Genomic DNA, 24759 nt, shown 5'->3' with positions numbered 1-24759 from the left:
GCCTTGGTCGTACGGGGCTGGGCTGCCTTCTCTCTCCGAGGGGATTCCCGGCGGAGTGAGCTCAGCCCTCCCGGGCCCGCAGGCCGTTCTGCTGTGTGACCCGAGGCTCTGCATTCCTAACATAACGCGGGGCGGCGCCGGGCTCGCCCATCGCCGAGTTTCCCCGACTGCCCCTCCATTAGGTAAACAGCCCTCACTCGGTAGCCGCCTGCGTCAGGCAGGCCCCCTGGGTTCTGGGCCCCCACCCTCCCTGCTCAGTTGGCCTCACTGCCCCCAGGGCCGGTTTGCCCCACGCAGCCCGGGCCCCTGCTGCCCGCCCCCCCCCCCCGGGCGAGCTCCACCCGGACACCCGGGGCTCCCTCCAGGGCCCCCGGGTGGCAGCCCCGGCCGGCCGGCCGGCCGGCCAGCTCGCTCGCTGGAGTGCTTCTGCGCAGCAGGTGTCCCCGTGTGCCGGGCGGTGAGGCAGAGCCACCTCTGGGTGGGAGTTAGTTCCTCCGGGAGCAGCAGCCCCCTTCTGGGCGGTCCTGTGGAATGACCACCGCGCGGTTAGTCGGGGTGACTTGATTTCAGGTCCTCCTCTGTTTCCGGTGAGCTGTGTCCCCACACGTCCTCTGCGCTTCGGTTTGCAAGTCTCTGAAATGGAAGGGTTGTCCTGGGGGACCTGAGTGTGTGTGTCCTCCCCAGAACACTTCCATGAGGGAGACTGAAACCAGGGGCTGCCCGGCCCCCCCCCCAAGTGGAAATGCCTGCCGATGAGGAAGCAGCTGTTCTGTGACTTACAGTTTCCTTTTAGATACGCGAAAACTCTGGGAAAATCCTAACGTGTGTGTGGTTGGAAAGAGGTGGAAAGCTTAGAAACATTCTTTCTTGGAGTTTTTCAAACATTCCCAATTTCAGGGCTTAATTTCTTTCAACTGGATCCCTGCCCCCCGCCCCTCACTGCTGCCACTTGGCCGCCCTGTAGGGCCTCACATCTCTGCTTACACGCAGGACGCCTGGGGAAGCAGGTGACCCGGTTGTGGCCCCGCCCATTCCCGTCCATCACGAACCAAGATGACCCAGTCTCCCGCTTCCCTCGTCCCATCGGCTCACCTCACTTGTTCAACTTAATGACTGACTCCAAGGAAATGCTCCCTTTATCTGAGGGCTGGTGTGGCGTCTGGGGCAGGGAGCTGGGGAGTGGAGGGCCTGTGGTTCCTGGAAGAGACTTCGCTCAGCGCTGATCACTCAGTCAGTCCAGCCCCTAAGGAGTTTAAAGAAGAGGGTCCATATTGGCAGCTTCAGGACTTTGCTGAAACAGCCACCTCTTCAGAGCTAGTCCTTCGGCAGAATTTGAGTCCAAGGTCTTTGCTGGAGCCAGAGAGTAGGTGTCAGTGTGGCCCCGGGGACACTGCTGTCACCTGGAATGGAGTGGATGGGGGAAGCTGATTTATACTTGAGTTTCTGATGGACACTCCCTGGTGACCACCCCAACCTGCCATCCACACCACGAGGAGGGAGGGTGGGTGACGAGGGCTCTTTGCTGGATGCTTTTGTACAGAATCTGCATGACAACCCTCCCAGGTAGGTGTCACTGCAGCTGGGGCGGGGGGCAGTGAGCGGCCCCCCACGAGCAGGGCTGAAGATGTAGCATCGCCAGTCGAGCTTGCAAAACCCAGAGTATGCGTTCTGCCCTCCTACCTCCACGACTCACCTTCCTGTCTGGAGAGCCAGTTCCAATGTAGGGTTCTCTGACTCCTTGGGATTTGCATCAGGGGTAGTGGAGGCAGAGGGCTGGCCTCCCTTCCTTGCCCGACCCACCCTGGGAAGCATCTCCCGTGCACACCCAGCCCACATGGCTGTCCCTGGGCCACATCCCTGTCATGGTCACTAGGTTCAGGGCTGTTCGGGCAGGGAGTCCTGAGGTCCTAGGGTGCAGGCAGTGCTGTGCACCCCGAGTGGGCATGTCCCAGGCCCTGCAGGGACGGGTGCAGCCCAGGGCCAGGTCTGGGTGGTGACAGAGTTCTAGGTCCTCGAGTCCTGTCTGTTCCCGCAGTCCCTTGCCCCCTCCTCTGTCCTCCATGGTCACCACTTGGAGTAAGATTTCTGGGGACTGCTCTGGTCTGGACACGGTATTGAAAAGCACCTCCAACCCAGGGGACAGGTGCTCACTCCTCCCTACATGTGTCTGAAGTGCACGGCAACAGAGGAGTTAGGTGCTTTTATGTGATGTGACTCCTGGTAAACGGAGGATGGTTCTTGGGGAGGGCGCGGCCACGCACCTGTGCCCTGTGCGGGGAGGGGCAGGTGCTGGGACTGGTTGTGGCTCTCCCGTCGCCAAGGTGAGTAGGCTCTGGCCACCACCTGGGATGAGCAGCTCCAAGCTGACTCTTGGGTTAGGATTTTCTGATGCCTAGCACTTTCAGCAAAGCAATTTGGAATCTGCCTGGCAGATGCGTTATTCTGTTTAAAGACAGACCAGCTCAGCACTTCCGAGGGCAGCAGGCACCTCTGGTTTTACTTTAAGATGCAAGAGCCTGCTTTCTCAGCAGCAAAGGTGGCCCCAAGTGAGGGCCTCTGAGGGGCTGCCTTCCTAGATGTGCAAGTCCAGAGGGGCAAGGCCTTCTATTCCTGTGTAAATCTAATTACAGAAGATCTGGGAAACTCAGAGAGTTCAGAATAAAGCCACAAAGATTGTTCAGGAAAAAAAAATGAGAGTAGAAGAGAACCATGAAGGAGACACACTGGCCCTGGTCGGACCCGGAGGGGAGCTGTCACTGTCACCGCTCACAGGCATTTGGAGAACAACTGGGGGAATTAGATGACGTCTAACTGGTGTTATTTTAAGTGTGGTGATGATGTGTAGGGGTCCAGGCAGCCTGCTTTCACGCGCTTCATAGAAGAGGTGGGTGTGTGTGCTCAGAGAGGAAGAAATGCAGCCACGTGGTCACAAAGCCGCATCCAGACCAGGGTGTGGCTGTGTGTTTTGCTGTGATACCATTCTTTAAGCTTGCCTGTACGTTTGGAAACTTTGCAAATGAAACAGTGATGGTGGATGAACTGAAAGATTTAGCCCAGAGGGTAGGGGACACAGCCAGCCAGCAATGGTCTCTGGGTTTTGTAGGTAAAAATCTTCGGCCAAGAGTGTGGTGATTGCCCTCTGACCCGGGACAGAGAAGGTCGGAGAGGCAGTGGCCAGGACGCCATCTCCCAAGGGCTTCCAAAGGCTGGAGGTCTTCAAAACAGGGCAAGTTTGTCCACAGGAGCCAAGTGCAAACCCTGTTCCTTCCAGAAGTCCGGGCTTTGGGGACATGATGGTCACGGGGCAGCAGGGGACACAGTTCCTTGAGATCTAACCCACCGGCTTGAGCTGTGTGTCTTTCGTGTGCCGGCCCCGTGCTGGCTGGGACACGGCCAGCTGCTTGGCTGTCTAACTAGGTTGAATAAGTAACAGCAAAGAACTGAGGAGATGGCCCCCTCCCTCGCAGCCCCAGCCCCCCCCTCCATTTCTGAGTTGAGCTCATTCGGACAGTGGTGATGGTCAGGTGACAGGCATGCCTCCCCTCACCCCACCTCGGCCACTTTTGTGCGGAGTTGGGAACAAAAATACAGACCCTGTTTCCTGTCTCTTTCCTAGACAAGGGTCAGACAGGTGGGGGACGTTTGACCATGAAGCAGTGCTGTGTTTGTGGAATTGTAACTCCCTGGAGAGCCAGGCGGTGGTAGAGGGGGGGCTGCAGCCTGTTTCGTTGGACTGGAAAGTGAACTGAAACACTAATGTGATACTTAAGCCCACCTTCTGGAAGTTTGGGTTCAGATAAAATCAGTCTGCCCGTTGGGCAGTGGGTGAGTGGGACCAGAGGGCCTCTAAATTCTCTCCCAGCTCTCACGTTCTGTGACTGGTCAACGTCCATCAGAGGAAACCCAGCTCACCTGAAGTGCAGCCGGATTGTGCCGTGTCACGTTCTTTGTTTGCTTGTTTTGGGTGGGGAGGGGGTAACTAGGTTTGTTTCTGTATTTAATGGGGTGCTGGGGACTGAACCCAGGGCCTCATGCGTGCTAAGCACATGCTCTACCACTGGGCCATACGTCCCCCTCCCCGGCCCCTCATCTTGAACACAAGTGGCAGGAGGTGCAGGACGAGGGCAGAGACAGCAGCCAGCTGGGACTGTGGAGGGGACACAAGCCGCGTGGGGTGAGGCGAGGTGGGGCTGCCCGGCGAGCTGGACTGGAGGGTCCCATCAGGGCCACGGCTGAGGGATGGGGGGGCGAGGCGGGCCTTCAGCAGGATTTTTTTTTAATTGAAGTGTAGTTGGTTTACAATGTTGTGTTAATTTCTGGTGTGCAGCATAGTGGTTCAGTTATATACATATATACCTTTTCATATTCTTTTTCATTACTGGCTGTTGTTATTTTATATTTTTAAAAGTAGTCTTTGTGTTATTTTTCCAGTAAAAACTGAAGGGCGAGTTTCACGAGATGAAAAGCTCTGGAGGTCTGTATGCAACACTGCGAATGAACCTAACATCACTGAACTGGATGGTTAAAAACGGCCACGATGCTGCGTTCTAGGTGACGAGCTTTTTACTGCAGTGCAAACTTTTTTTGGTAGGAGAGAAATAGATGAGCTTCATGGAAGTTCTAAAAGACTAAAGAGTATCAAAGGACGAACTCCCACCCCAGACGCCGCCGATTGCTTAGTGACACTTGGACCTGTCGCTCCCGTCTTCTCGGAGGCCGGCCAGCGGGAGGGAGGGAGGGAGGGGGGAGGGGCTCTCCCGTCGGCTCTGCCCAGAGCAGCCCTCCCACGAGACTGTCCCCACGGCTCCGTTTGCAAAGTGTTCTCTGCCCCGCTCTCCAAGACTCCTGCAGTGTCCTCTCCTGGGAACACTGGGGCACAGAACTCGCCTGCTAAGGAAGGTGGGGAGCCTGGAGGTCAGATGGGGAGGCTTCAATTCGGCTCTGCCACCTGTCCTGGAGCTGTAACTGCAGCCTTCCAGGGCCACCGGGCAGGTTTTGTGGGTCTGTAAAGAGTCCCTTCCCATGGGGTCTGGCACAGCAGGCACTGCACACCCCATAAACTCCTGTGGGGTTTGGCTGGGACCCCATAAGCGCCCCTCTCCGCCCCAGGGTGCTAGAAGACAGCCTTGCTCGCTTGGTCGAGACCACTGGGCTGTGAAAAATTAAGGTTACACTAAGCAGAGGAGAAACTGATCTAAGTGGTTATGTGATTTGGAAGGTAGATCTGTGTGTGTGTGTGTGTGATGGAGAAATACATACTCAGCTGCCTTTTATTTAAAATCAAGTGTTGACCTCGTTGACAGAAGAACAGTTACATCTTTTAGTCGGACAGGCGGGGAAGGGGAAGATGACACAGAGGGGGCAGGCAGAGCTCCGAGCACAGGGAAGACAGCTCGGACCTCAGACCCCGGCCTAGCTTGGTCCATCTCGGGGATTCCCCCACCCCCACTCCTGGCAAGAGACCCTCAGGCCACCTCCTCACCTCCCCAGGCACTCGGAGCCTGCCTGCCCCTCCCCTGCGCGTCTCTAGAGCCTTCGGACCTGGTCGGCTTTTTCCAGCCCTCCTTACCGCCGCCGGCTGGTGTGCGAGCAGAAGCTGTTGGGAAAGGCGATTACAGCTGTGCTTCTGCAACTGAAAGCTCTGAGGGGAATGTTCGGGGTTTGTTTGCTGCTTAAGCCTATGGATTGGATTAAATTAAGTTAATCTGTGCCACCCCCACCTGCAGCTGGGGTTACCTGATGTGCCCTTTTTCTGGTCCCAGATTCTGGCTGGACGTCACAGCGGCGTGTCAGAGCTGAACTTCCGTCTGCCCCCTGACACCCCCGTCTGTCTCAACCGCATCACCAGGCCCTTGTCCAGTGCGCTGCATCGAGGACGCTTGCCTCCTGGGCTAGACTGTAAACTCCCCCGCTTGGAGACCCGACCACCTGCGTGTTGCCCACAGCCCTCAGCACGTGACTTCACACGCAAATGCACTTAGTAAGTGACTGTGAAAGAAAAAAATAGAAAATGGCAAGTTCGCAGCATCCAAGGACTTTCCTCTTCCGAAAGGAGGACCCAGAATGTTTAATTTAAAATTTAATAATGCCTCCCTCAACAAAAAGGCTTCCACCAGAGTTTGCTCAGAATCAAATACAAATTCAGGCGATGCTTTTAAAAGAGTCAGAAGAGCTCACAACTGATTATGATCAGCCAGGTATTTGCCCGAGTCCTTTCCTGGTGGCTCCGGCTGGTCCCGCTGAGCTCAGGGTTTCCATCTGGCCTGCGGCCTGGCTGCTCTGTGCAGGGCAGGGATGTGCAGGGCGGGTGGGGAGGCATCCAGCCGCCCTGCCTCCTCTGAGGCTCTGAGGCGGGCCGCGCCGTCTCGGCTGACAGCCTTGCTCGGAGAGCACCTGGGATGCGGTAGGTGCAGATTCTTACTATTTCTCCGCAGGAAACCCTGGCCATTCGGAGATCGAATGCCGTTCAGGCGAGCACACCGCACAGCTGCCTCAGCTGTCCCGGGAATGCTGCGGCGGCCGCGCCCTCAGTTCCCAGCTGGCCCAGGATTCAGAAAGCATCTCTCCCGCCCATCCCCACAGCTCATCCTGCTTTCCTGCTAACGACCCCCGTGAGCCGCTCCCAGACGTCCGCTACGTGGATCACGCATGCACTCCCGGAGGCGCGAGCGGGTCCACCACGGTTACCCACCGCCCTACCCACCGCCCTACCCGAGGCAGGCGCCCTCCGTGTCTTCCCAGGCGAGGAAGCCAGGTAAACCGCCCTGGGCCACGCACCGAGACTCCAGCGTCTTTAACTGTTTAAACTTCATTTTATTGTGATGAGAACACATCTCCTGGTTCTCAGGTGTGCCCTGGGTAACTGCTGGCTCCAGGTGCAACCAGGAGATCTCCGGGGTGTACATAAACCGTAACCCCCGCTGCCCGGACCCCTGCTGCCCGGACCCGGCTCCCTGAGCTGGAGGCAGGCCGTGGGCTGTGGGGCTGTCGAGATGCATGTGCGTCAGACCTGTTCCCGCCCAGGTAGGACTGGTTGGAAACTGATCAACAGGGAGAACCGTTTTGTCTGGTGTTCATTCCAGGAAGAGCTGGGGGGCCACGAGCCTTTTCTCGCCGGTGAGGCCCCCACACCCCCACCATGCATCCACGCTGGACAGGATCCTCTGCCCAGGGCCCTCGCCGAGGCCGCCATCTCCACCCTCTCGTCTGGCTCCTGCTCAAGAGAACAGCTGGGGAGGTGGCACCTCGAGGCCCAAGACTATTTTTACATGGCCATCTGTCCCCGACCAGGCCTGGCCGGCAGCGACAGACCCAAGGAATCCCGCGGCAGGTGGGAGACGCCCGGACAGCTGAGGATGCACGGCCCGGCCCCAAGAGCTGTTCTGGGGAGGCTGGAAATGTGGTGTGAGGACAGGGAGGAGACGCGGGTGCCGTGACCGCGGCAGCTCGGGGCGATGGCTGCCTGGCCGCCTCCCCATCTCTGTGCAGCAGCGGCCAGGCCCACCTGCTCTGTCCGTGTCTGGGTGACGAGTCAGATGCTCCAGCCAGCTGCGGGCCTCGCCGCCACAGGGGAGGGGGTGCAGCAAGTGCTGTGCTGAGGACACACACTCAGAGCCGGGATCCCTGCCGCCCACCTGACTGAGAGCCCCCGGGGCAAAGTCCGGCTCCTTTGTAGAAACTAAGATCATCATAGAGGGAACCGGCGTCCCCAGAGAGGAGGGCGGCAGGAAGGAGAGGGCATGCATCCAAAGTCGTCTTTGCACACGATTTATCCATCACACTGCAGCTGGGGCAGGAGGCACAGGGCCCCACGTGGGAAGGACAGCAGTGAGCACGCAGGGCCCAGCCTCCTGGGGACAGCCACAGCCTCCCAGGTCTCGGGCGGGAAGGGAGGCGGCCCCGTCGTCCCCAGGAGGTGGCGTGCTCACCTCATTCCTGTGTGGGAAGGTGCTGCCCCACATTGGGGAGGGGCGGGGAGAGAGAGAGAGACAGAGACACAGAGAGAGAAGGAGAGACAGAGACAGAGAGACAGAGAGAGAGACAGAACTCTCTCCTTTGAGGATCCTTATCCAGCAAAGCGTTCAGAGATGCCCTTGACACGGGCCTGGGACAGCCGGGCAGCAGACGTCTGGGACTGGAATTCTGAATTCCTGGGCCAGCCCGTTTCAGTCCCCATTTCACACTGAAGGACAGGAGGCTGTTCCCAGCCGGGCGGTTTTAACAGTCTGAGTCTGTGTCTTTGGCCGGGAGGTAATAGCTGTGAACGTATTTCAACCCAAGGCCCCTAGTTTGCGCCAGGCCTGTCCCCTGAGTCCGCGGTGGACACGGGGTGTGGGGCCACCTCGTGTGCACCCCTGCTGGGGTAAGAAGTATGGGGTGCCCACAGACGTGGGGGCACAGGCGCCGAGCTACAGGGACGGCCCCCTTTTTTCAGAACTGTGATGCTAGAGATCAGTAAATAGCCCACCGAGGGCAACACAGAGACCCTGGGCCCTGGAAAGGGGCGCAGGCACCGAGCGGACCCTCTGGGGACCAGCTCCTGGCGAGCAGGGTCTGGTAGGCAGACGACACGCTGAGTCAGGGCGGCAGCTGGGTCCACGGGCTCCGGCACGTCGGTGAGAATGCCTTTTTTGGAAGCCAGGCAGTCAGTTCCCAGGACTCCCGAGTCCCTGGGAAGTGACGCAGCCCACGGTCAGCGAGAGAAAGGTGCCGGGAAGCCGCCTCGCCGGCGGAGGGCAGCCGGGCTCCCCCTCTGCCCCTCCCTGGCCCGCCCGGGAGCAGCTCCTTGTATGGGAAACGTTTACACAGGAGGCCCCTGTGGGGCTCTGTGAACCTCCTGCAGAGCAGAGAGGTGGGCGGGGGGATTCTCCGATGCCTGTGTTTTGCTGTGTTTGCAGGAGAGGCTGTGTTCTGGGGGCTGTGGGTGCAAACCCTCTGCTTTTGCCCTCCTGCCTGTGGCCTCGGCTCCCACCCCGCAGCTCCCCGTTGAAGGGCAGAGTGGGGGTCAGGCCAGAAGGGGCCCCGGGCTGTGGTCGATCATGGGCAGGACGAGCAGGGGCCCGGGGACTTCTGACTGCAGAGGCAGGAACCACGCAGGCGCTCTGGGCTTCTGGGACCACCTGAGGGGTCTTCCCGTGTCCTGCGCTGTTGGCCCGGATGCAGCGGGAAGGGGCAGGCCTCCTGGGTAGTGTCTCTTTGTAGTGCCCCTAGTCTAGTGTCAGCTTCCCCATTTCCTTGTGGGGAGCTGCCCCCACCCAGGCCGCGTGGTTGGTGCTTACCCTCCCTGCCCGTCTCGTGGCCACCGTTACTTTGTGTGGGCACCGTGGGGCATCCGCGGCCCCGGGCCCTCCCGCTGGGGCTGGGCTGACATCTGCTTCTTGGGGAGGAGGCCTCCCCGAAGACAGTGCCCCTCAGAGGGGAGCAGGACCAAGAGATGTGTCCCAATCCCACTGCGCCTGCCCACAGCCGCGTGCCCTCCTGGCATCATTCGCAGCCTGGGGTCCCGCCCCACGGTACGGGACTCCCGCCTGCCAGGCATTCTGGATCAGGTAACTCCTGCAACTGGTTTATTGCTGAAGGTCAGCCGCTGTAAGGCCATGCCCCGCCCCCACCTGCCCCTCCCTGCATCCAGGTGCGGCCAAGGCCCTTTGCTTCCCGAGCAGCAGTGCCCGCAGCCCACACGTGCAGTGGTGTGAACACGGTGTCTTCTGAGTTCATCACTGGAGATGGACGGGTCGGGTCAAGGGCTGGCCAAGCCCCTGGCTGAGCTGCCCTATCCGCTTGTGACCCCCTGCCTACAGCACGAGCCAGCCACCACCTGCTCTTCCGTGTCAGCCAGCACCTGGAGCATGTATGTGCCCGCGTAGACGAGAAACTGGCCAGTCACCTGGGCGGCGTGAGACAGGACCCGCAGCAGGCTCCTGCAAGAGAGGGGCGAGGGTCGTCGGGGGGTCCTCACCCCACCTCCAACACATGCCCACGTCCCCGTACTTTCGAGTTCGGGAAGCTGGGCTCTCAGGACCTGCAGCCCTGGGGGCTCGCTGAGATGCTGCGCTGATTCCCGGGGTTGAGTGGGGCCTGGACTCTGTTGCCAGCTTCTCCCGCTGCCCCGGGCCCGGGACCACCCTCCGCTGGCCTCCTCCAGTCGAGGTTTGTCCCTGAGTCACTAGAACGCCCGGGGGTCTGTCTGCTCACTCTGGCAGCCTTGTCGATATGTGGGGTTCGGTGCCGAAATCGGTCAAGTCCGGTCTGAAAGGGGCCCCAGGCTGAAGGAGTCCTAGCAGTCCTGCGGTCGTGACCCCACGACCCGGGGCTCTGAGCACGGGTGCGACACCCCGGCTTGACCCCATCGTGGCGTCTCAGTCCCAGGGCTGATGCGGCCTCTGTGCTGTTCTAAACGGAAACCGTGGCTCGAACTCGGGTCCTTACTCTCTACTTACTAGTTTTTCTTTCTATTTAGTATTTAATGGTCTTCGGGGGAAAAAATTTTGAACTCAAGACTGTGTCTTCCGAATAAGTCTGTGGCATAAGAACTTTTAGGACAACGTGAGGGCCGGGCTCTGGGTGCAGGGGAGCCGTCCCCCGCTGCCCGGCCCCCCAGGAAGGACCCGACGACCGTTACCTCAGCAGGGCCTTGAGCCCCATGCACCGGATGTCGTAGGACACGGAGTACATCTCGTACATGGTGGCTTTCACGTTGAGGCAGCCGACGACGTCCCTGGGGTTCAGCTTGTACAAGTCCAAGGTGACCCTCGCTATCCCCGATCTCCTCGGCGGCTGGCGGGCTGGGACACAGTTCCCACCCTAGGGCCATGGAGGGAGGGAGGCTTAGGCACCAACCCAACCGTCACCTGCGAACCCTGTGATTCTGGGTTTAGGCTGGTCTCCACTCTCCTGTCAGCTTAAAATCAGTTCATGACTAAGCTGCTAATTATCTGAGGAATGTCTGTCACAGACCAGTGTGCTCAGACTGCCGCAGGGCCAACCCCCTAAGCTGCCCTGTCTCATGCAGGAGATGCAGGAGACGTGGCCTTGGGCCTGGGTTTCAGGGTCCAGGGTTTGGTGGACAGTTGTGCCAGTGACCTGTGGTGGAGACGCACTCACCAGGGTCACCCAGGGCCATCTGGCGGACGTGGACTGGCCCGCAGCTGTGACACTGTCTGCCTGGAGACCGGTGGTCAGCGCTGTCCCGTGGCACAGGGACTCTGCTGGCGGGCGGGTCAGACCCCTCGGCGGGAGCGAAGGCCAGTGTGGGACCTGCCCTGGAGGGACGCCAACTTCCTGGGGACACTTGTGGGACCCACTCTCTGTCTACCCGAGACGTTGGGAGAGGGCAGAAACCCCTGTAAATCCTGGGTTTATAAACAATCTTCCCCACAAAAGCCCTGAAGAAACAGGACAGAGAAAGCTGTCCCAGGACACATGTGCTGGGCACACGTCCGTGGGGTTTGCCGCACACGCAGGCCTGCGGGGTCCAGGATTCAAACGGAGGCACAGCTATCGTGAACCTTAGGAGTTGGGAGTAGCTGAATGTTAAATTCACTGGCAAAAATCTACTAAATTTGAAGTTAAACCACACATCCCCCTAAAAGCACCCAAACCCTCCCTGCCAGAGCCCCCCCTCTGTGGACACACGACCAGAGATCCTAGTTTCAGCCCATCAACTCCCACACGCGATGGGGAGGGGGCTGCCTGTCCTTTAGAAAATGTTAAAAATTAAGACGACAGAGTTGGGGTGCGGGGGCTCCATCTGGGATCCTGCCCAGCTCTCTGACGCTGAGTTTTCATGTCGCTCCCCCAGCCTCCCCCTCAAGTCTTGGTCTCACGTCAACGTCAAGATGACCTCCCCAAGGTGGAGACCTAATGGGGTGTGGATTCCGTCATCCCCACCAAACCCCACCCCTGCCCCCCAGGGATCTGCTCTAGGTGTTTGCGTGGAAGCAGGGAGCCCCCTGGCGGCTGCTTCTCGGAAGTCCTCGTCCAGGTCAAACCACAGTGGCCTCGCTGAGAGGAACCCCTCCCGGGGGGCAGCACCTTCCCTCCCTGCAAGGAGCCCGTCCCCACCCTGAAGGACCGAGCCGGGTGAGACTCACGTCAGCCAGGCTGTCCCAGACCGAGGGGCCTCACACCCCTGGGACCCTCACATCTCGTCCCCAGCATCCTGTCGTCACCCTGTGCCCCAGCCCCGCACCTGCCACGCGAGGGCTTCAACCTGTTATGTGGGAACTGTCTCCCCCAGGGGGTAAACGAGCATCTCATTCACAAAGCAAACAGAAAATACCAGCCCCACCAGTTTCCTGGGTCTGCTGAGACACGTGGCCACCAGCTTAGTGCCTTAAAGACGGCGCAGATTTATGCTCAGACGGCTCGGTTCTGCAGGTGGGGCACCCTGAGGCACCACGGGCTGTCCTGCTGGGGCTGCCGGCCCTGCTCCTACATGCCGTGGCCCGTGGCCCGTCCCCTCATCACTCCTCCTCACCCGCCTCCTGCCCCCACGCTGACCCTCCCATGTCCCTCTTACAGGACGCTGTGGTGACACTGGCCCATGGATAATCCAGGACCATCACCCCATGTCGAGATCCTTCCCATATTGACGTCTGCCGAGTCCCCTTTGCCATGTAAAGTCGTGCGTCCCCAGGTTCTGGGGGGAGGCCGTGGTCCCTGGGGCTAGAGGGGGGGCCGGCTGGGTGCCGGGAACCCAGCGAGGGAACCTCCACTGACGCTTCCTCCAGGAGAGTCTGTGAGGGCAGAGCTGGAGCCCTGGGGCCCTGGGCCGGGGGAGCCCCCGCCTCAGCGTTCACTTTCCTCTCTGGATTCTGGTTCCCTTAAAAACCTCGGCCGCTGAGGATCTCCCTGTTTTGAAGGCCAGTGAGGCATATAAAAACATGTTTTAGGGGAAGAGGGTAATTGCGCAGGGGTAGAGCACATGCTTAGCATGTATGAGGTCCTGGGTTCAATCCCCAGTCTCTCCATTAAAAAAAAAAAAGATGTTTTAATATTTTGCTTTACATTTTTAGGTGTGTTATGGTGGGAGTGTTTCCCAAGATACATAATCTATCGTTTTGTCAGAAATAAAACCCTTTATTCTATCTCTTTGCTTTTCTAAATACTGCATTTACACACACACACACACACACACACACACATCCCCCTGGCTAATTTCACCAGCTATGTTAGCTCGCCACCTCTCAGGGTCACAGTGAGTGGTCACCAGGTCATCACCGCATGTTCTAAGGATCGGTAGTTACTCACTGGCCAAAGCCTGTCCCTCAGAATTACTGGCCTTAAATCATATAGCCCAAGTTCACAAAGATGCTAGGTTTCCTAGAAAAGCTTAAAAGACTCCCTTTGAGGACAGTGGATCCAGTGATGAAGTGAACACAAAGGAAAAGTTTAGAAAGCGGGCCGGTTGACACCGAGGTGGGGACCGCACTTCTGCAGGTGAGAAGCCTGCCCAGGAGCTGTCGGGTGACAGTGCTTACCGGCGTCCACTTCTGTCCTTTCTCCAAGGCCATGAAGTGCGTGTTATCCCCCAGCGTCTGGAAGAACTCCTCTGTGTCCACCACTGTGCCATCTTCCTCCAGCACCAGAGTGACCAGTCTGCTGGTGATCATCAGGGCGTCTAGGGTCTAGGTTGGACCAGGCGGAGTCACAGAGTGAAGGGAGACTCCACTGGGACCAGTCAAGGGGCCTGACTGGCTAAGTGATGGTTTCAGAAGTGTTGGCTGATTCTGAGAACATTTTAATGGCACAATGTCCTGGGACTCAGTCTCTGCTTTGAAAAAGAAAAGCTGAAAACCGTAACAGACCTGTGTTCCTCAGAGGCTAAGTGATGACACAGGATAATAGTCACAGGTTTGAAAATTACCTGCTTATCTGGACAAACAGAAAACGCCCCTGTGCACGTGGGACTTAAAGAGCCCACATGTTGGGCGGCATGTTCAAAGGTCTCTGTTCAGAGACTGCGTGCCGGGCACTCGCTTCTGGTCTCCGTGGGAGCCGATGGTTTGTCCCTGCTTGGTGCCCAAGGACACTTTCAGATGAAGGACTATTCTTTCCTCATCTTTATAACCAAAACCAGATTTCTGAAGTCTGCTGCCCTGGTACTCTTCTTCATCAAGGAAATGAAGCTACGTTAGGTTTTGGTCTCAGTACGTAAATCTTTTACGACACAGGGACACAGCGCTGTTCACTTTGATTCTTTACGCCTTCCCTTTAGCCCCTTAGAAGGCACCATCAACCCGTTTGTCTATTTTTTAATAATAATTACAGCTATAAATGCTGTATGTACACGTTACAAAATAAACACACTCTCTGTGTGCTAGGTATTCAATCACTTTTTGACCAAATGAAAATTTTAAAATGACATTACGATATATGTTTAATTTTCTCATGGATTTTCCTAAATTTTTGCAGTTTGGGGTTTTGATATTGATACCCCATCTATCAAAAATAAATATTTCAACCCAAATACTTAAAAGCAAAGAAGAAGGCTCCCTCCAACTTTCTGAAACCAAGACAGACGCTTCCTGCACCGGCTTGTCCCCGGGGCCCAGGGAGCCGCAGGCCACGCCGCGGGTGCTACCTTGCTGAGGAGCTCGCCCAGGCTGCCTGCCATCAGCCCGCGCCGGCTGCTGCGGTCGTGGCTGGAGACCCGGAAGGGGCGAGCGGGATGCTTCAGGGGAGCCAGCAGGACCTTCTTTGTTTGCGACCCCATGAATGTCAGGGGCCTGGAAACGGAGCAGAGGAATAAAACATCTTTGACGTTCCTTAAAAAAAAAAAAAAAAAAAGTTTTCAAAGAGAGGTTTGAGGGGCACATAAATGACAGAACGTTCATGTTTGCACCTAAAAGAAAGACATCCATTGGCTGAGGACTGTTAAAAACCATGCACGTGATCTCCAAGAAACAGACGAATTACACAGAAAATTTAAAGCACAACCACCACTGCATCTGTTTCACCAGAACACTCGAAGTCCTTGCAGTGACCATTTGAGAAGGAATGGTCCGGGCATCAAAGTCAATAAGCTAATGAGAGCTGTATTCTGCAAACGTGGGCTTTAGGGCTGAGAACCTAAGAAAAGATTTCTTGAGGCTGTGGGGTAGCTGAACCGAGATACAGAAACAGGCGCAGACACACATAGGCACACGTGCACAGAAAGGCGAGGCCGGGACTGTAAACGCCAGACGCTGGTCACTAGAGCGTCAGCCCGCTTTGGGGGCTCAGGATAAGCAGGGAACAGCCGAACATCGTCACCAGGGACGCTGCAAGAACAAGCACTCAGTCACTTGGCACTTTGGCGTGAGTTCCACGTTTATCAGAGAAGCAACTCAGAAACTCACCATAAAAGAGAACTAACACAGGAAAAGAGCCATGACAGCGAAGCCAAGTCAAGACTTAACTTTCTGAGGGAAAAATCTCACACTGGGAAGTTTTTGTTACCTCGCAACTACGGAGAAGCAGTAAATGAGGGCCAAACGAGAAACAGTCAAGGAGCTCCTTACGTCCACAGTTACTTAGCAAACATATTCTGCCTTACAAATATCACCTCACTCAATCCTCAGAAAACCCTGGTTTCCTCAATTTGCAGACAAGGAGACGCAGACGAGACAGCAGCCCCACGGCTCAGAGCCGGGGTTCGGCGCAGGCACGCGGTCTTTGCCTCTTCAGCGTGGTCTGGGGCCACACGCTAAGGATACTTACATGCATGTCACACACGTATATATACTTAGTGTGTGTGCACGCTAAGTACACCCACACACACGCATGTGTACGTACATACACAGCACACACGCCTGCATGTGTATATATACACATATTACACACACCCCCTCACACACACACAGTTATCTACGCTTCATTTTCCCAGTCAGACTGGAATTCCTTATGAACAAAGGTACCAACCTGGACTTGTGACTGGTGTCTGAGGTGCAGTGGGTGGGGAGGGGACAGTCTGGTGGGGCTGAGTCCTTAACCTGCGAAATCTGATGCTGTCTCTGGGCAGATGGTGTCCGAACTGAGTTGCGTTCTTGGACGGACACCCTGCTGGCATCTGAGGGAGGCTGGGGCGGGGGAAAGGCCCCCGCCCCAGCCTTATCTTTTGGACTTGGTACCACTACCCTTTTACCTAGAGCGTCAGCAAGAATTTGGTCTGAAGCACATCCAGCCGGCGTCACGTTGGTGCCTGGTGATGGGGGCATCTGAGCAGCTGCCCTGGCCGTGACGTGTCGGCTCCTACGGCATCAGCCGACTCTATCTCAGCCGTACATGGAAGTGTGACCCCAAGTCTCAGATGAGAAAGTGAGGCTCAGAGTGGTTTCTCAGTGTCACCCAGTTAATCAGAACTATCTCTGAACTTCACAGCCCAGGCGACAAGCTGCAGCTGGAGGCGGTGAGGGGGCACTGGCTGGAGGGACGGCAGTCCCCACTCAACCTGGCTCCTCTCCAGGGTACCACCCAGCCTGTTTCCAGTGGGGCAGCTGCAGGGGACTGAGCCGGTCGGTGGCCTCTGACGCGGGACCCACCAGAGCCAGGGAGCCCGACAGAGTAAGTCCCAGCCTGAACCCACACAGCAGCGAACCTGGCCCCTGGCCCCTGCACCTCTGCCCTGGTTACACCAGCCTCCCCAGTTACACGACACGATGAGCCGGGGCCCGCGTTCTGCTGAGCCGATGCTCGGTCCCTTCCCTGGTGACCTGGCAGACGGGGCATCGAGGATTCTCCACATGAGGCTTCGCAGCTAGAGCCTGGCTTTGCTCTCCACCTCACTGCAGCATCTGAAACTTGAGCTGGCCATGAGGAGGACCCGATAAGAACAGGGTGAGAATGTGTACTGGGTCCCTCAGAGGCTCAGGCTGCGGAGCGGTGGCCAGCGTCAGAGTGACCCTCCTCTGGGGCTGGGGAGCCCTGGACCCACCAGCAAGAGCCTTCCCCTCCCCAGAGCAGGTCATTCCTGCGTGTCCACTCTTCACCTCCTTGAGTAGACACAGGCTATGGCTTACCCAGAGCAACAGGACTAAGTTCACGTCTTGGACCCTAGGCCCTGGCCCTGGCGGTCCGTGACAGACTGTGGGCATGAACAGCTTTGACCCAGTTCGGTCTGGTCCCAGCTGGGGACACTCATGCCTCCGTGAGCACCGGTGCCCCGGTGACCTGGCCCGCCCGTCACTAAGCGCCCACTGTTGCTAACATCTGACCCAGTTTGTGCTGGTAGTCACTCCTGGTCCTCCCTCCCCGCTGCCCTGGAGACAGCCCTGCTGATAAAGAAGGACATCTGGTGTGTCGTTCCTCCTACCGCTGCGCTTCCCCGTGGAGAGCCGGGCCACTGCTGGGGAGAAGGCTGGTGACCCCTGCGGATGTGGGCACTACGCTCTGCCCTTCTTTTCAGGGAACAGGACGAGTGACGTGCCGTATCAATATAAGATCAAGACCATCTTGAAGATAATATAAAAAGGGGCTAAATGAAGTTTTAGGCACACTAAACCTACTTAATACATCCCGCGTACTTGCTGCGCTCCTGCTAAATGAACCAAGCACAGATTAATCCGGCTCACTCCTGAACAGGATAGTCATGTCACCAGCCACCAAAACAAGGCTGGGAGTGTGTTCCTAGTCTCCTTCAGTGACTCACGACATTGAAGTTGACCCCAGAGCACCGAGAAGTCTTAGAGTTTGGCTTTTAGATACACATCACCTTGGTGACCCTCAGTGCCGTCACTTGGAGTGGGAAGAGAAACATCTCATTACGTGGAAAAACACAAGGAAACAGGCTGTTCAAGGAAACAGATTGTTTTCAGGGAAATCAAGATAAGGGAAGTCAGACTTGATAGAACATTCTTGAAAATTGTGAAGGGGTGTACCTCCCAGAAGTGAGGGAACAGGGAAGTCTCTGCGTTGCTCCCCGAGGGGGTGAGGAGATTCAACTCGTAAGTGTGAAATCAAGGTGCAGGTGTGGGCCGACAGTGGCTGTGAGCCCGCCCGGGGAGATGGAGCTGGCCCCACAGGTCATCTTTCCATGCCACCCTCTGGACTGATGTTTCCTCTGGACATCTGGATGGAAAGGCAGGCTTGGGCACAGGACCTGTGTCGTCAGGTGGACAGGAGGGTTCATACGAAGAATTAAAGGGCAGACAGGTGGAGGACGTATGTCCCAGAGGACTGTGCCAGAGCCGGTGACAAGGACAGTGCAGGAAAGGGAAACGGTGACCCCAGCCACAGGCGTGCAGAGAGATGGGGCAGGGCTCAGAGAGCACTCATCCGGCCTGGCAGGGCCTCCGAGACCGTGGGATAGTGGCTGTGGGGACAGTGGCGGGAGTGGCAGGGGCTCACCCAGGGCGGGAAGCAGAGGGGGCTCTGGCTTAGTGAGGTTCGGGCTCAGCAGCGCCCGGCCCGGGAGAGGCAACACAGGGGGCGTGTCAGCCCCACGGGGAGCAGCCTGTCGGCCTGTGACAGCTCGCGGCTGTGCCTTGACCGACCCAGCAAAATGCCTGGCGCAGAAAGAGTGTTCAAGTAGGAACGTGAAGCCTTTAAACACTTTGTTACTAAAACAAGAGTTTAGACCACGAAGGTGTAAGCACCAGGAACCTGGGACAGTTACTCAGAAAACACAGTTCCTTGCTTGCATCACTAACAAGGCTGGTAAAACGTGTGCTGAAAGGCCAGGTATACAAATCCCAGAGCTCCTCCTTCAAGGAAAGGACAAAGGAGCTAATGAGCTGCAAAAGCAGCCCCTTTGCACCGAGTGTAACAGAGCAGCTCTGTGACAGCCGCAGGGGCAGCAGGACAAGAAGTCGGAGTAGCCTTCGGCTGCGAGACACGCGCTGCGTGGACTCCCTGGGTGTTCAGAGCTGAGCGGGGAGATCTCGGCGGCTTCTGCTAGGACCCAGGCCTCGTGATCATAGACGAGGAACAAGCAAACGACGGGGGTCGAGGTTTTATAACTGCACACATGCATCGATCTTAAAAAACAGACGTGTACTCTGAATGAGTCCCTGCCTTGGCAAATGCAGGTATGTGCTGATAAAGGACAGAGTGAGCAACATCCCTAATTATCAGAGAAACGCAGATTGCAGCTACACTGAGGTAACACCTCACAGCAGCCAGAATGGCCATCATTCAAAAGTCCACAAACAATAAATGCTGGAGAGGCTGTGGAGAAAGGGAACCCTCCTACACCACTGGTGGGAATGCAGTTTGGTGCAGCCACTGTGGAAAACAGTATGGAGGTTCTTCAAAAAACTAAGGACAGAATTACCATATGACCCAGGAATCTCGCTCCTGGGCACATATCCAGAGGGAACTCTAATTTGAAAAGAGACATGCCCAGTGTTCACAGCAGCACTACATACAACAGCCAAGACACGGAAGCAACCTACATGTCCATCAACAGATGATGGGTAAAGAACGTGTGGTACATTTATACAGTGGAATACTACTCAGCCATAAACAATTATGAAATAATGCTGTTTGCAGCAACATGGATGGACCTGGAGAATGTCACAAAGACCAGTATCACATGAGATCACTTATATCTGGAATCTAAAAAAATGACACAAATGAACTTATTTACAAAATAGAAACAGACTCACAGACACGGAAAACAAACTTACGGTTACCAGGAAGGAGGGAGATGGGGGAGAGACACACTGGGGGTTCAGGATTTGCAGATACTAACCACTATATATAAGGTAGGTAAACATCAAGTTTCTACTGTACAGCACGGGGAACTATATTCACTATCTTGTAATAACCTAAAATGAAAAGGAATATATGTACGTACACGTATGACTGAAACATGATGCTGTGCACCAGAAATTGACACAACATTGTAAACTGACTGTACTTCAATTTAAGAAATAGGAAGAAAAGAAAAAGACAGCAGGACACACTCTACCAGCCAGTTTACATTAAGGACCACTGAGAGGAGACGGAACTCGCCATCACCTTGCCTATGGCTCCCGTGGGTCTGCGGCCTGGATGTGGCTTTAAAGAAGATGGAAGACATTTTCCCCTTCAGCAAATATTACAGGTTGTGTGGAAGAAAGCAGAGTCCCAGGGATGACGGCAGCTCAGCTTGAAAGCAGGAGCTGGACACCGTGTGCCCCCAACAAACAGCCCCTCACTCCTAGAGCCGCCGTGCTCAGAGGGACTGTCCAAGCAGAACAGATGCCCCCGTGCTGATTTGCCAAAACCTCACCGGTCGTTTCCTGCTGGCCCAGTGGAACGGTCTCACAGAGGCACTCTGGGTTGGGGATGGTGCTGCAGGTCAGGTGCAGGGCCGGGCAGCCTTAGCGCTGCAGGCCTTGCCGCCCCTGCTCCAGCCGCACCGGCCAGGAGTCAGTGTCCGTCTACCATCCTTACGACTCAGCCCACCAGTGCAACGCTGGGAGGAGCTCGGGGAGTTTCCGGGGAGAAACTTAACTGCAGCCCCTGGAAGTAGCACTGAGGGGTGAGTGGGGCTGGAGGGAGGGGGAGAAACCAGGAAAGACACCAAGCGCCCTTCCTTCAGGTGTAAACCAAGCCAGCGAAGATGCAGAAACAAGTCTGCTTCTCACCTTGCTGGGGGTCCCATCGCTGACTTCCGTTTTCTGTTTTCATTTGTTTTTAAAGAGAAAGGGGGAGCATCAGACAGACCCCACTGCCTTCCGGCGGCTGACCTTGAGCCTTGAACGTTCCACACAGACCCCTCTCGGAGCCCAAGTTCAGGAGCTTACGGATCACACCCCTTCTGTAAAATGGCCCTTCACTCCTGACACCTTGGAAAACCTGTATTTAAGGGAATTCAGAGGCTTCTCTGTCCCTTTTGAACTGCTTTGAAGATCTCCAGAGAAACCCGATCCCTCCCTTAAATCTAGCAAGTTGCCACCACCTGGTGTTTTTAGGACTTCACCGGTCAGGATTGGTTTGCTATGTGAAGCCGAACCCAAAAGGGGAAAAGGCGATTCTGGGCCTTCTCACGGTCTCGCGGCGTGGAGGGGGCGAGGAGGGGGCGGGGTCCGCGGGCCCCTCTGTCTCGCACCCCGGTCCGGGCAGCGTCACCACCTTCCCCCAGGTTCCGCCTTACAAGCCCGGGGGCCCAGCCAGCGCGCCTGGTCGGCCCATCTGCGCTGCCCTGAGGGGTGATCTGGTCGCCCCGAGGCCGCCCAGCTTCCCCACCAGCACCCCTCCCCTCGCCCCAGCACCCCCCACCCCGCGGTCCAGGACCCCGAGAAACCGGTCCCCGCGCGCCGCAGGGCTGTCGCCCAGCCCCCTCTCCGGGGCGGCCGCGTCCACAGGCCGCAGCGGCAGAGAAGCGCCGGCTCCTGCTCATCACGGTCACCTGTTCCGCGGACGCCCGCACACCTCAGGAGCCACACCTGGCGCGGGCGGCCAGCTGGCGGAGGGCTCGGGCTGGGGCGCGTGGGCGCAGGGGACGCGGGGACGCCGGGCCCCGGGAGTGGCGGGGCGCGTGGGAACGCAGGGAGGTGCCAGGCGCACAGGGACGGGGGTCAGAGGGGCACAAGGGGCTCGGGGGAAGGGGGTGCCGATCCCGGCCGGCGTGGCACTCGCCTGAGGAGGGCTCCAGCGCAGTCCCGGGCCGCCTCCATCGCTCGGGTCCCCGGCCAGCTCGGCCTCCTCGCGCGCCAGCGCCGCCTCTTAAAGCGCCGCCGCCCGCCCCGCCCGCGTCCACGCCCCTCGGGCTCCAGCGGCCCAGGACGAGCCAGCGTCCCCACCACCCGGCCCGATGCTCTGCGGGCCCTCGGTGGTGGCTGGTCGGCCTGTTGGAGGCTGGGGCAGTCGGGCATCATCACGCCAGCAGATGGCCTCGGCCGAAGAACGGCGGTGTGTGGCTTTAAACGGGGGTGGTTCAGAGGGGCAGTGAGGCCGGGATGCGTGCAGGCCCCCCAGCGGCTCCCCGACGGGCGGTCTAGCAGCTCTCAGGGGCTCTGGGAACGGGGTAAGGGTTGGGGAAGGACCTGAGGGGTTCACTGACAATCCTTCAGCTACAGGGACGCGACTTTCTCAGAGTGAGGGGGGCGAGAGGCGGTGGGACCTACCCAGGTCCTGCTTGCACAAACCTCCCTATGGGAAGATGCAGTTCGGTGTGTTTCCGACCTCAGAAGGGCGGGGGCTGTCAGGGGCTGAATGCAACTCTTAATTGTGAACTTGAAGCAGACTCTCTTGAGCACGTTAAGGAGCGGGGCCTCCCCCGATCCGGGCAGTTTAAAACACGACTGGCCAGCATGCGGTCCTGCACTCCACAGTGGTCGGTGATCCGCTCTCCAGTTATCAGCTGCGGGGGGCCCTACTGGGAGCTGTGTTTCCAAAGAGCTGTAGCCTGACCTATGCCTCCGTCCCCTGACTCACTTGACCAGCACATCTGGCCCTGCTGCCCGCCTCCTCCTTCCAGTCACGGAAACAAACACGTCTTCCCCCGAGGGTCACTGGTACCAGCCAGATGAGTCTTGGAGCCAAGAGAGATTTCCTTCCAGAGTCCTGGACTCCCCAGGGTCTGCCAGGAGCTCCCCAGCCCAGGGCACAGGGTGTTCCTGCCCAGGGCACGGGTGGCGGAGGCGGGAAGCAGACTGGCCCTTAGGGGATTTTACGGCCCCTCTCCCACACCCTGCTATGGCCTGGATGTCTGTGCCTACCCGCCACCCCCACCTCTCCCATTCATATGCTGAAACCCTAAAGCCCAGTGCGGACCTATTGGAAGGTGGCGCCTTTGGGAGGTGCTTGGGTTTTGAGGGTGGAGCCCACATGATGGGGTTAATGCCTATAAAAGAGACCTCGGGGAGCTTCCTCTGTAGCAAGAGGATGGCCAGCTGTGGACCAGGAAGAGGCCACCCCAGGGTGTCCCCAGGACAGCCCGATGGTGCCTCCTCTCGGCTTTCCAGTCTCCGGCATCCTGTCAGAGCCCACCCCCCCAGACATACCCCCAATTTCAGAGGAGAAAACCAGTCCAGTCAATTCAAGTCAACTCACCTTTGAAGACATTTTCTATTGTGTACATTTTCAAGTATGAAGACGCAGAACAGGAGCACGACGCCAGCACCCTTACACCTCGTGCCGGGCCCCAGTCTCCCTTAGTGCTCTGACACATGTGCTGGGTTTCATCTGCAGTTTTAGTTGAACTCCTTTCTTTGAAACCCTTTAGCATGCAACTCTGAGGAAGCAGGAACATGGCCGTCCTTACCTTAGTGACGTCGTCTTCCCTAAGTGATCGCCATGTACGGCCGGGCCTGCAGTCCAGCTCCCAGCCCGTCAGATCATGACGGCTCGCGCACACGGCACCGTCCCGTGGAGGACAGACATACAAGTGTATCAGCTCATCCTGGAGCCTGGCACGGGCCGTAACCAGCCAGGGCGGCAGGTGTGAATCACTTACCCGTTTCAGGCCTCTTGGAGTGCAGGCTCATCCGTGAATGAATGAATGAATGGATGAGTGAATGAGGTGCTGTGTTCCCAGGGACACACGAGGGCCAACTGCAAAGGGAACAAAGGAATGAATTCTGCCCAAAGGTGCCCCTAGAGGGACACTGGGACTGGGGTTTGGAGGATGGGTGAGGCAGTGGTGTGTGGGTCAGTTTCAGGAAGGTTCGGGAAGGGCAGACGCCCAGTGGGACGGGAGCATTGTATCAGGCAGTCCTGGGGGTGTTTGGGGGCTGGGGGGCACGGGAGTTCCTTGGGGAGAGTCTGCACAGCCCTGAGCACTCAGTGGGTCCCAGCAGAGATGGGGGTGACGTGCTCAGATGCAGATTTGAGAGGACACTCTGGGGTGGCCCGGAGGCTGGACTGGCCCAGGGGAGCCCGTGGGTGATGTCGGGGGTGACCTGGGCTGATATTGGGCATGGTGGGGGCAGGAGCATCTTGCTGGATGTGGTGAGGAACACGAGGGGAGCAGCTGCAGGTGATGCCCAGTCTGGCTGGTGCCCTGAGTGAGAAACACAGGAGGGGAGCACGTCTGTAGCTGAGGCTGAGATTATACTGAACCCCGTGGGTCTGGGGACACACTGGACGGGGACATGGGGGAGGACGTGGGCCCAGGGGCCACACTCTGGGAGGACGGGCAGGAAGTCAGGCTGGCTGCCCCTGCTGCTCCAGTGGCATCTGTGACACACGAGCAGGTGTGTAGAGAGGGCAGAGGGCAGGGGGCAGTGGGGGCACTGTGCTCCGAAGGGCGTGGCCACCAAGAAGCTGGAGAAGGAGGTGCTGGGTGTGAGGTGCAGGGCGGTGGGGCGGCGGGGCCCGGCTGGCACAGCCACCCCCCTCCCCTCCCCACATTCTCCCTCGGCATCACTTACCACATCTCCACTCAGCACGGGCCCTGTTCCAGTGCAGCCCAGGTTAGACGTCAGAGGCACGGAGGGTGGTGGGGGCGGGGAGCAGAAGCATATGGATGGAGTGGAAGCTTATGGATGGAGGGAAGCCTTTGCGAATCTCAGGAGCGTGGTTCTGATGGGAAAACTCAGTCTCCTGAGGGCAGGTGTGGAAGGTGTGATGGGGGCTTGTACATGAGGTCTGGCCTGGGCACCGCACATCCACCAGCGTACGTCTGGGTTCCAGTGCCTCTGAGACCATGTCACAAACACGCAGGATTATGCCTTGGTCATGAGCAGAGTAATAAAAATTCGAGGTGAATTTTCACAAAATTGGGGAGCACTGTGGTCGACTAAGCTATCTTTTCCAGCAGGAGATCAGGAATCACACTTAGGAAGGAGGAATAGAGGTCTGGTGTGGGGGTGATTATAGTCAGGACAGCGGGGCTATGGACAGGGCATC

General features: G+C 57.7%; 1 protein-coding gene and 1 long non-coding RNA gene across 6 annotated transcripts; one reads left to right on the top strand and one right to left on the bottom strand.

Annotated features, from left to right (window-relative positions):
* The first annotated feature begins 427 nt into the window (after window positions 1-427).
* On the top strand, window positions 428-13071 carry LOC105086477 (uncharacterized). The gene is made up of 5 exons (XR_010378717.1): window positions 428-4551; window positions 5763-5980; window positions 6583-6754; window positions 7083-12081; window positions 12239-13071. It is a non-coding gene; the product is annotated as an uncharacterized LOC105086477 (long non-coding RNA).
* Window positions 9773-24176, bottom strand: CIDEA (cell death inducing DFFA like effector a). Of its 5 annotated transcripts, none has more exons than XM_064481642.1 (6): window positions 20867-21075; window positions 20553-20763; window positions 14585-14768; window positions 13482-13628; window positions 10622-10803; window positions 9773-9920 (listed from the first exon to the last, which is right to left on the bottom strand). In XM_064481642.1, exons 2-6 carry the CDS (start codon window positions 20567-20569, stop codon window positions 9773-9775), a joined length of 678 nt encoding a protein of 225 aa, XP_064337712.1. In that variant the 5' UTR covers window positions 20570-20763; window positions 20867-21075. The 5 variants fall into 5 exon arrangements, with proteins under 5 accessions (XP_064337712.1, XP_064337713.1, XP_064337714.1 ...); XM_064481643.1 differs by adding an exon at window positions 17859-18079 and having other exon boundaries at window positions 20553-21037; XM_064481644.1 differs by lacking the exons at window positions 20553-20763; window positions 20867-21075 and adding an exon at window positions 23366-24176.
* Between the last annotated feature and the right edge of the window lie 583 nt (window positions 24177-24759).

Source organism: Camelus dromedarius, chromosome 32 (genome assembly GCF_036321535.1).
Source record: "Camelus dromedarius isolate mCamDro1 chromosome 32, mCamDro1.pat, whole genome shotgun sequence".
Taxonomy (NCBI): domain Eukaryota; kingdom Metazoa; phylum Chordata; class Mammalia; order Artiodactyla; family Camelidae; genus Camelus; species Camelus dromedarius.
This window is presented reverse-complemented; position numbering and strand designations above follow the sequence as displayed.

Coding starts and splice junctions, on each gene's coding strand:
- CIDEA (XM_031439231.2), bottom strand. CDS start 21,584: ATGGAGGCGGCCCGGGACTGCGCTGGAGCCCTCCTCAG. Junction 14,769..21,546: donor TGCGCTGGAGCCCTCCTCAG/GCGAGTGCCACG, acceptor TTTTTTTTTAAG/GAACGTCAAAGATGTTTTAT. Junction 9,921..10,621: donor GGGCTCAAGGCCCTGCTGAG/GTAACGGTCGTC, acceptor CCTCTCTTGCAG/GAGCCTGCTGCGGGTCCTGT.